General features: G+C 43.4%; 2 protein-coding genes across 2 annotated transcripts; one reads left to right on the forward strand and one right to left on the reverse strand.

The window, feature by feature from the left end:
- Positions 1-856: 856 nt before the first annotated feature.
- On the reverse strand, positions 857-5,043 carry LOC136440993 (peptidyl-prolyl cis-trans isomerase FKBP14-like). The gene is made up of 4 exons (XM_066437209.1): positions 4,264-5,043; positions 3,599-3,720; positions 2,668-2,783; positions 857-2,183 (listed from the first exon to the last, which is right to left on the reverse strand). The coding sequence occupies exons 1-4, from the start codon at positions 4,587-4,589 to the stop codon at positions 2,031-2,033; spliced, it is 717 nt and encodes a 238-aa protein (XP_066293306.1). The 5' UTR covers positions 4,590-5,043; the 3' UTR covers positions 857-2,030.
- Positions 5,044-5,577: 534 nt separating this feature from the next.
- Positions 5,578-10,687, forward strand: LOC136440991 (HHIP-like protein 1). The gene is made up of 7 exons (XM_066437203.1): positions 5,578-6,471; positions 7,082-7,227; positions 7,807-7,991; positions 8,367-8,507; positions 8,881-9,010; positions 9,583-9,743; positions 10,204-10,687. Exons 1-7 carry the CDS (start codon positions 5,992-5,994, stop codon positions 10,368-10,370), a joined length of 1,410 nt encoding a protein of 469 aa, XP_066293300.1. The 5' UTR covers positions 5,578-5,991; the 3' UTR covers positions 10,371-10,687.
- The last annotated feature ends 93 nt before the right edge of the window (positions 10,688-10,780 follow it).

A 10,780-nucleotide genomic window follows, 5' to 3' on the forward strand; every position in this document is an offset into this window, starting at 1 on the left:
ACAAATCTACTCCATAATTTCCTAAGCAAAAGTTTGGTGGTCTGTCCAATTTTTAACAGAGCATCTATAAGAGGGAAGAATAAGAAAATATAACTTCTGACTCAGAAAACTTCATGGATATTTGATTCAAATGTTAAATGTGGCGTCTGTGTAGCACAGTGGCAAAGCATCCGGCTATGAACCAATAAGACCCAGGTTCAATCCCCAGTGGAGTACCCAGACATGTCCGGACATGCACTCAGACGTTGTGCCCTTGGGAAAGGCACTTAACACACATTTCCCATGTCCTAAGCCCAGCAGTAGGGTTTGGGTTGGCGTTAGGAAGGGCATCCAGCCGTAAAAACTCTTGCTACAAAAAAGGACTTGCACTTGATGAGGAGTTCTGGGGCTCCCCCATCCATGTGCAAGCACGTCTAACCCCCAGATGATGGGGAACAAAAGACGTTAAATTGGATAGAGAGAGAGAGAGAAAACCATTCCTAATGTAGATACAGCAACAGATGCAGACATTTGCTGTTATTCCCCTTATGGCACTGTTTGTATTCCCAGAATTCCCTTCACATGCCTTTGACTGGAGAGTCAGTCTGTTGAAAAGGTATCATTTCCCTCCTTGGCATTGCACGGGCAAATGTTATCCAATGGTGGCCAAACTACCCTGGCAAATATTCTCCAGCGTAGTTAGTCTGGTAGAGACTACAGACTTCTGCTTCTAATGACTTTCAGGAACTGTTTGTAGTCCCTTTACATTCCTTGGACTAGACAAATGTTTGCTATTGCTCCATGCATTCATTACCAGTTCCTGTTGTTTCACTTGACTTGTAACAGTACAGAAGGACACTCTCATGAGACACAGGCAGACTTTCATACAAAAGCAGTTTATTCAGACTTACAAAAATAAACTTGCTATTGCTTCAACCAAATACCACACGTACAAGATGACTTCAAAATTGGTTAATGCGTTAAAACTACACTGTATGTGATGTCAAACAGTGTAATAAGTTTCTTACTATGTATACAACCATACAGAAGCCATTTATTTGTTTTGCTAATTTGTTAATTCCCAGAACGTTTAGGCAGGCCTGACTGAAACCTTTAATATGCTAACTTCAACTTCAACTTGGCTTTACCCCTAGATAACCCTGTCAGGGGCAAAGTAGGGGAGGGAGGAGGCTAAAGCAGAGTATTCCGCTCAGGTATTGTAAGTGGAAGGTATAATTGTACATGGAAAATAAACTTATAAAATGGAAATCACCCATAGGATAGGATAGGTCAAGTCATATAAAAGTACAATTGATGGTCAAATCTGAATCCTTTTATAAATATCTGCTTCCAGGTATAACATACAATGTACCTCTTCTCATCTGTTTTAGGCTTTGAATATTGCTCCATCTGCATTTTATCTCGTGTACCTCTTTATTGCAAACTTGAGACATGCACTTGTACTGCTGTTGTTTTTCTCTTTTGTTTTGACAGTTTTCACTGCTTGAGCGAATTTGTCTGTTGCTAGAAAATAGTTCTGTATGGAGGTTAATTCTTGAATACCCTGAGAGTTACAAATATTTCATGTTACTGGTTACACACATGGACGAACTCTACATCACATCAGCACTGCATTTAGAGATGAATTGCACCACACCCACAATCAATCATCAACAATATTGGCACATGTTGTTTATCATCATTCATATCACTTATACTATAGCACCATGATAAATGGACATACATTAATCTAACATTACACATTTATATGATATACTAAATGTTCCATGCAAACTGGACATATGGCTTCAAAACTGCTCATATACATTGTCATATGATAGCTCGTTTAGAGGATACCTCTGTATTACACTTTATATTGCACCCACTCAACAAAACATCAGGTATGTTCTTTATAGTTTCATTTAGTGATCAACATTACGGTATAAGACATGTACTTGTACAGGTAACTTCTTATTTTTCCAGTTTCACAAACTCCAAAGAAATTGTCATTTACTTTTAGATGTAGTGTTCCATAGAGACTTAGCCCTTTGCTACAACTCTGTATGTGGTTGTTTGGGACCAGAAAACTCTTCCATAGTGATGACACCATTATTGTCCTTGTCTTCTTCCTTAAATACTTTTTTGATAAAGTCTGTCTCCTCTGCTTTTTCCAATCCCATCCTGCCAGTCAGATAAGCTGTGATCTAAGAAACGGTGAAGATTTTAATCTTATGTTGTAAACTCTGACTGCGCAAATACTGAAAGAGAGTACAAACAAGTACCAATGCAACAAAATTTACAATGGTGAAATATTCCTGAATCAAGATTGAACTCAGCCTGGGTGCCATCTTATCTTGTTTAAGGCTTCCATGCTCACAGAATTTAGAATTCTTGGATGTTATAAAGGTCCGAATCAGGTCCAGCGAACCGTTATCCACCCCTACTAGGAAGACATCCAGGCTGTATTGAACTCTGGTGTGTACTAGGTCTCATAAAGGTCTATAACATTTTTCAAGTGAGGTTACCATAGTGTAGTGATCAGTACCAGGCCACCATTTGGAACCATATAATGTCATCTTCTTTACAGACGTCACTAAAACTCTAGGTTTGTGTGTGCACTGGCTGTGTAAATTTACTGTGTATCACCAAATGCAGACAGCAGGAAACCAAAGTTTGAAATGACCTCACCTCTTTCTTTGTCAGCTGCTTGTCATTGTTCTTGTCGATGAGTTTGAAGACATTAGGGGTCGGTGGCGGGGCCTGGATGTCGATCAGGTCCACCACTAATATTGTACTCATTCCATCTTCAGAGAGAACACACAAACTTAAGTTAACACCTCTGGGACTACATACATTATATACATGTAACAGTACTAATACATATGTATGATACTGTAAATGCAGACATGCTCGCGGTGGTTTTATTTTCACGGTGAACTCTTTACTGTGAACTTGAAACCACCAGGAAAAGCCATTCCCTTGTGTGACTGTAGCACTACTATTGTTTCCAGTGCAGAACTCAAAACCATGTAGCGAACACTCATTTTTTCCCTACCAACACATTGACACAGTGATCTCATTTCAACACACTACATACAAAATATCACATGTGAGATACTACAAACATGACATAATTGACAGTGATCTCATTTTAAGGCATTTGAGTAATGTCAAAACTCATAAAACTTACTTTTTCAACCAAATTTTGGACCCCAGGATATTAACATTGCAGCTATATAGCCTGCCAAAGCGGCTTTTTGTTAACTTGACAAAGTGGATAACTTAGCAGGTTTTAAACCTCATTGGGATAACTAAGGAGGTCTTTATGTGATGTTTTCATCTGTAGATCCTGATTTGGACAGAATGAATCAAAGAAAAAGAATGAGATGTCTAGCACAAACGATAGCATGAGACTTTTGTTTTGTTTGTTTCCAATGTCGTAAGACTTTGTTGGGTTTTCTGTTTGTTTCCAATGTCATTACCAAATTGCCAGATGTCAAAAATATCATGAGATGTCTTCGCTTACACCAAGGAGTAGATAAAACTTCCTTGCTTATACTGGACGTATCATTATTTTTATTGTTGGTGCATAGAATAGAAATCTAGATAAATGCCTTACCTTCTCCAGGCATCTCTACCTGTCTGACTTCTCCTATACACATGTTGTTCACGGCGTCCTCCCATTCCTTAGATGCCTTCCCCCACCCCACCACGAACGACATCGGCTCTCCCCGGTCGCGACTGGAAGGGACAGGGCATTTAAACATCTTACCTTTTCACAGCGGGTAACAAACTTTTTACACAACAACTCTACTTTACTACTGTACAATCTAACGCTCAGATCTTACCCTTAAGTTAGTGGACTCGTTATAGAAGACACAAACAAAGATATGTGCAAAGGTTAACCTTATTTGAGGTTCAGCAAAATGTAAATCAGTGTTGACCCCTAGGGAGTTTACACAGGCAAGCTCTTTGGCTTCAGGTCTATAATACACCCAATTAATTTTTGCTTCAGCCCCGCCTGGAAGGCCTCTGTATGAGAAGACCTGCAAAATCACCAGGAGGGGCTATATCTAAAGTTGGGCGGGCGGGGATAGAAACCTTCAGTACCGAGGAATCCCAACCTGAGGCCCTGGGAGAGTGGTGATTATGACCAGGCTACGAAAACTGTCATGGGGCATGGCCGCCGCTGAGGGGACCGTTATCTCTCTAAACAAAGTCATGGATCATGCGAATTTTATCCTAATAATTACAGAAAAGGCTATCAGTCAGTTGCTACAGCACCTTGAGTCTATCTTCTCCCCGGTAGCCATCATCCTGTTGTAGTGGAAGACGACTTTATCATGGGCCCCGACGCGCCGGTCGCACCTCCTCGGCATCTTCAGCGTCTCAACCTTCGTGCCTGCGCTGGCCATCTTCTTCAGCCGCTCGGAGTCCCACTTGATCTCTCCGCCCACTGCGGACCCTACGAGAAACAAGAGGGTGGCCAGGGCGGAGAGTTTGGGGACATGTTTTGACCGAGGGCTCGCCATCTTCCACGTTTGCAGAGGAGAGAACCGGAAGTGTCCGATTTCAAGTTGGGTAAACTTGGGCCAGATGATTGGGGTCATCGGAGGTCAAGCCAAATCATTACCCCTATACATTAGAGATCATTAGAGGGGTGTCTGTATTTTCAACAGTTATAACCTCACATAAGTTTCACCGTACAATTCATGGACGGGGCTCGAACTTTTTTTCACTAAATCAACTAAATTAGAGGTGATTAGACGAACATATCAAAAACAGTCCCTACGGTCTTTAAGCGACATCTAGCGGGAAAAAGCTACAATGCAAGAGAGTAACGTGTCCGGTAGCGGTAGAAGATTGTCACGCCAGTCAGATTGGCTGATGATGAATGCTGATGCCGTATTCGTGGGTTTTTTTTGCGACGCCTCAGAGGCGTAACCTATTGTATGATACTGCGATCGGTGTGCCAAATATTCAGTATTCAAAAATGCCGCGAATAACCCTTTTTAAAAGTATGCACACCACCATCGTCGATCGAGCACCAGGGCTGACTATGTGAGTGGGCCGCATTACAAAAGTGCCGAAATTCCCAGCCAATACAATATAGTTTTTGAAATTGGCAGGGTCACCACTCATGAATTCAGCCATGGTGCTCGTCCCACAAAATCGTAATCATTACAAATGGGGTACCATTTTATAGGGCGATAGATAGAGAACTTGCTTTCCAATGATATTAAATACACCCCTCGTCATGAAAAAAACAACATACATATCATCGTGGGAAATTTCGGCACGTTTTTCTCGGGACTAGCTCATCACATACACAGCCCTGCCTGGTGCACGACCCATGAATGTACGATCATGGGGTCTGTATCTGTATCTATATAGCCGGTATAACCGCCATTAGGCGTAACACACCAGCTAATTGTGTAATTGTTAAGGATAATGAACAGTCTTTCAAATGATAAATGTATATAACACAATGAAATTCGGAAATATGATCTGCCGAAATCAAGGTTCAAAACTTTTTGTGTTAACTTAGGTTTATATAAACCACAGATCAGCAATGCTGTTTTGAGAGGTATCAGGGGTCATTCAAGGTCCGCCAAAGATCAAAACATGTCTAAATGCAACGCCTCAGGTGAGAAAAAATCACATCGTCTGTCTTTTGTCTTTCGCCTAATCATGCGGTTAAAATAGAGATTGATCGATTCAACCTTGCCAGGGACTACGCGCTGGTTCTGAAGCAAGTTGTTCAACGGGTTAAACGATTCTGGGAATAATTGATTTGTCTGTAAAGTTCGCTGACAGACTGACCCTTATGCTTTAAAAACGTAGCCGCAGCTAGCTGAAGAGGTTTACGTACTGGACATTTGTACAACTACTGTAGGGTCAAGAAAAGCGAAAAACTGATCCAAGACGGAACCGTTGTCAACAACCTAAAGCAGTGTTCTGGCGCTAAACGTGCGGTCGTCGATCCAGTCAGCTCTAAACGACTAAAATACGATGCCCTCAAAAGTTTGCCTCTCCTCGTGCATTTCTGTGGCGTTGTTTATGATTCTTACAACAAGCCACCTGACATGGGGAGCGGAGGACTGCCCCCAATTCGTGTCTACAGGAAGACTGATACAAAACAAGTACCCAGGCTGCGTGTGTCTTCAAGAGTTCGTCAGCGGACTGCGAAACCCCATGGCCATGCTTCAGCCTGACGACGGCACCGGACGATTTTTCATCGTCGAGCAGATTGGAGTGGTCCGGGTCGCAGACAAGTACGGGCGGCTGCGGAGAGAGCCGCTCCTGGACTTGAGGAGGAGGGTGCTGACTTCGGACACGGCCGGGGACGAACGAGGGTTACTCGGCATGGCGCTGCACCCTCGGTTCAATGAGACCGGGTACCTGTACGTGTACTACACCACCGAGGCGCGGCCGGGAGAATTCAGGGCCGTGGTGTCCAGGCTGAACGTTTCCAACGACGAGAACAGCAGGGTGAGCTGGAGAAAAATGTCTTGATAAAAGCATGTTATCGAGTATTGTAAGCAGTACTAGTAAGCCCCCATAACAGTTAACCGCCAGGTTACATACATGTATGTAACATTATTGCACAACAATAATTTTTTATACAAGGTACTAAGTATGGCATCTACTGGTACTTAACTACAGTTCTATAATATATAGTATAAGGCTAATCTACCTATTACAAGAGTGTATAGTATGGGATCATGAGCTTTATCCACCACAAAAAAACGGTACATGTGTGTTTGAGCGATCTCTAGTGCAGCACCCCCAGGTTTGCATAGTTTAAATATCCAGGAGTGCGTTATAGGGCAATTATACTGGCGGGCATGTTGCATTTGGAGATATCTTTAGACGCATTTTGTCAGAGTGGCATATAAATGTGACCCGGCGGATCAAGGAGGTATGATCTAAACCTCATTGGGCGGATAAAGGAGGTTCACCATGTTTGAAAATTGCACGAATTAGTCTTCTTTATGCGAGGTTTTAACATTTTCATAACTGCTGTCAAACGTAAACAGAGATTGTAATCAGTAAGACGCCGCAGGGGATTGTCTCTCATCATACCGCACATTCTTCACAGGTTGACCCTCGCTACGAGAAAGTGCTTTTGGAGATTGAGCAGCCCGCAGATCGGAACAACGGAGGGCAGCTGCTGTTCGGACTGGACGGGTTCCTGTACATCAGTGTGGGGGACGGGGGAGGGGGAGGCGACACCGCTGGTGACAGGTAGGCACGTTTTACTGACAGATGGATAAAGTACAGGTACAACTGGTGATGTGAAACATTTAAAGAATGTAAAGTAAAGATATCAAAATAACCTTCATTAAGCGTAAGGAATATGGATGTTAAAGGAGGCAAGATGATGAGGAAAAAATAACATGGCATTGCTAAAGATATGTTCTATATGTGTGGTTTGCATGGTTTGCATGGTTTGACACTGCGTCTCAAATAATGAAACACGGAATGGAGTCAAGTAAAAATTCGGTCCGAACTCTTAACCACAGTAAAGAAAACAAAACTAAGGTGTTATGGGCACGTTTCACTTTCATGGGGACTATAGGCAAAACTATCATGCAAAGAATCGTCCATTGTCATTGAGGAAGGAAGATGGGTACACAACAAAAATGGGACGATAATGTCAGAGAATCGACTGACATAACACTAACTTACTAAGTGGGACAGAAAACCGAGGAAGATGGAGGAAACTGGTTGCCCGAAATCTTCTGTGGTGCCCCAACGGTCAAAAAGTTAGACAAAGGGACGCCGAACGAAAAGGCTTCACAAACTTTCCGTGTTGTATTCCAGGTCTTCCCTCCTGGGTAAAATCCTGCGGATTGACGTGGATGGAGCGGGCCCGGAGCGACCGTACGGCATCCCCGCCGACAACCCGTTCGTTTCCAAAGTGATGTGGCCGGACGCCAGGCCTGAGGTGTACGCGTTGGGCTTCAGGAACCCCTGGCGATGTTCACTGGACCCCGGAGACGACGGAGGTAATGACACGAATAGACGTCAATGACACGAATCATGAAATCACCTTCGAAAGATAATTATGTGTTTGGTAGTGCGTGGTTGTGAACTGGGGAAAGTGTTAGGACAGGATGAGTGAAAAACTTATGAATATGTCATCACTCAGCCTTCGTCACGCAGCAAAGGACATCTTCCGGGCAACAATACAGCCGGTGTCCTCTGGATCACTGCACTATATTCAGGGATCGGGCGATGTTCCCACACTGAGACCCGACCGATATAATAGCGTAGATTTTCAGGCGAAAAATTCAATTGCAATTGGCTCTCCGGCGTTTATGAAATTCGGTGTCTCCAATGTGTCGTCGGCTTTTACCGTTGTCTTGCTGTTGTTTCTGTAGGATACGGTAGAGGGCGCATCTTCTGTGGAGACGTGGGGGACTCGAGTTACGAGGAGATCAGCATCATCAGCATGGGCAGGAACCACGGATGGCCTGACAGAGAGGGGCACACCTGCCAGAACCCTGGCAAATGCGCTGGAGGTGAGTTATTATATGATTATTTCCTGAAATTCCTGTACAGTAGGTATGGACAGTGGACTTATCTTTCGGGCCGTCTCGACCTCTAGCCAAAAGACTGGGACAACGCAGCCTGGGCCGCATAGTTCCCGTCAATAACTTGGATAGTCCATGGGCCAGGACCATGGATTTTTTAAATCTGTAATATTGATGTATGATAGCAAGTCTGTATGAGTAGCTTTCGTAGTGCAATCACGTGACACAATGACGTCAGTAAAATGAACATCGCCTTTTGGGACTTTAGATAAAGTTTTTGCAAGGGAAAACATTTTGATTTGCGAAGATGTTGACCTGGGTGGACAAATCCCACCCGTTCATGCGTGTTCTTCCTCCCCAGACGACATCCTCCCCATAGACGTGTACGCCCGAACAGACGGAGAGAGGATCGCAGTGATCGGCGGTGTGATGTACCGGGGGTGCGGCGTGCCCGATGTGAGGGGACTGTACTTGTATGCCGACTATCTAGGGTGAGACACGAATACTTGTAAATCTTGAAATTTCCGCGGTGTCTTTAAGTTTGTGATTTGAAACTCCACACATCGCAAATATATGTTCTGTCCTGCAGGCTATACAATTTGTTCCTACTATTGTTTCAAACGCGAACTCAAAAACACTGCACTAGCTCGTTTGATATTCTCGGTGCCGCGAATTTTTGTAAGTGTCACAAACTTAAATGAATTTACGTGTGCCATTCATAATGTCGATTGGTTAAGGCTACAGATTAGCCCAATATGATACCATATGGAAATGCCCTACAGAAATTTCAGAGCGAATGTCCCCTTTTCCGGTATCCAACTTTTCAAAGAGGTAGTCAGAAAACGATAAAATCTTTCCTACCAGCATCTGCTTGGAGAGTAGATTATTCACACTTGATTTGATCTTATTTTATTGGGATTGCGACGATACAATATACGTGTGGCACAGGCAACTATTGCTGGCGTACATCGCGGCCCACGCAAGTACACAAGTAATAAATACAATCTAAAAAAGCAGCATAATAAATACAACCTAACTACACTTGCTATCTTATTTTTCCCAGCCTAATGAATAAGGAACTTTTCTACCTGGATGAGCAGCCGAACGGTTCCTGGATGAACGGGACTATCTGTGTGCTGGACAACGCAGCCTGCATGACGGACCTCCAGCAGTCAGTCAAAACTGAGGATCACTTCATGCTCGCCTTCGGACAGGACTTCGCAGGTTTTTACATCCGAATTTCATGCCTTTATGTGCAGTTACATTCGTCATAGGTCGCCGTATGACCTTGATGTCGTAGAATTTGCAAGGATATATGCACGGCTGTCCCAAGAATGCCGTAAGACGCAGAGTGAATTTGAATCTAACGCATCGACACAATGTCGCCAGTTACCCCTTTCCCACTGTTGATTCGTGCATTAATGCACTTCTTACCAGGAAAACTGTTATTCTTTAGTGTTCTTCGTACTCGCCTCCTTTATCTCTCTTGTTTGCAGATTTTTTGTGTGGATTTTATGGGCTAGTTTTGGTCCGAACACCTGGTCAAATTCTGGAAATACAAGTACATTTATGGTGTGGAAATCATGCTGCCTCGGCGCACACTGCTTGTCGGCTGCATCTGCTCATGTTGGTGAAAGTATCGTTTTATCTCACATACTCTCTACCTCACCGCCCTCCCCACCAGGTGAGGTATACCTGCTGACGACCACCAGTCCCGTCGTGTCCCAGCGCACAGGGCGGATCTTCAAACTGGTGGACCCCCGTTCTACCGCCAGTCCTGTGTCCGTGCTGCCCGTGGCATTCTTACTTTCGCTTGCCGTCCTGGTTAATACAATGGGCTCTGAAGTATAGAAATATTTCTTTATCGTATTCACACATGTAAAGAGGATAGGGGTACAAGCATATTGTACTGATATGAACCCCTTTCCTCGACAATAGAATATTGTAAAACAACAAAGAGACATTGAAAATAACAAAGAGGACAGAGCTGGTGTGTAGTCTATAAAATTCTACTTGTGCGGCTGGTATAAGAAAGGACGATATCAGAATCTGGCAGTTGGATATATATTATGTATGAAACAGAAGTGGCGCTCCAGAGTACCAAAGAACATAATGTTGTCGCAGAAATTTGATTAAACTTGGACAGAGTGACGACAAGACTTTTGATATTATTAGCCATATAATGTACAGTTGGTATTCATGAAGAGCTGTATAGTTCTTGACTTGATTTTAGGGCACTTTATATTTAGTGATATTCAACT

Source organism: Branchiostoma lanceolatum, chromosome 8, assembly GCF_035083965.1.
Source record: "Branchiostoma lanceolatum isolate klBraLanc5 chromosome 8, klBraLanc5.hap2, whole genome shotgun sequence".
Classification (NCBI taxonomy): Eukaryota; Metazoa; Chordata; class Leptocardii; order Amphioxiformes; family Branchiostomatidae; genus Branchiostoma; species Branchiostoma lanceolatum.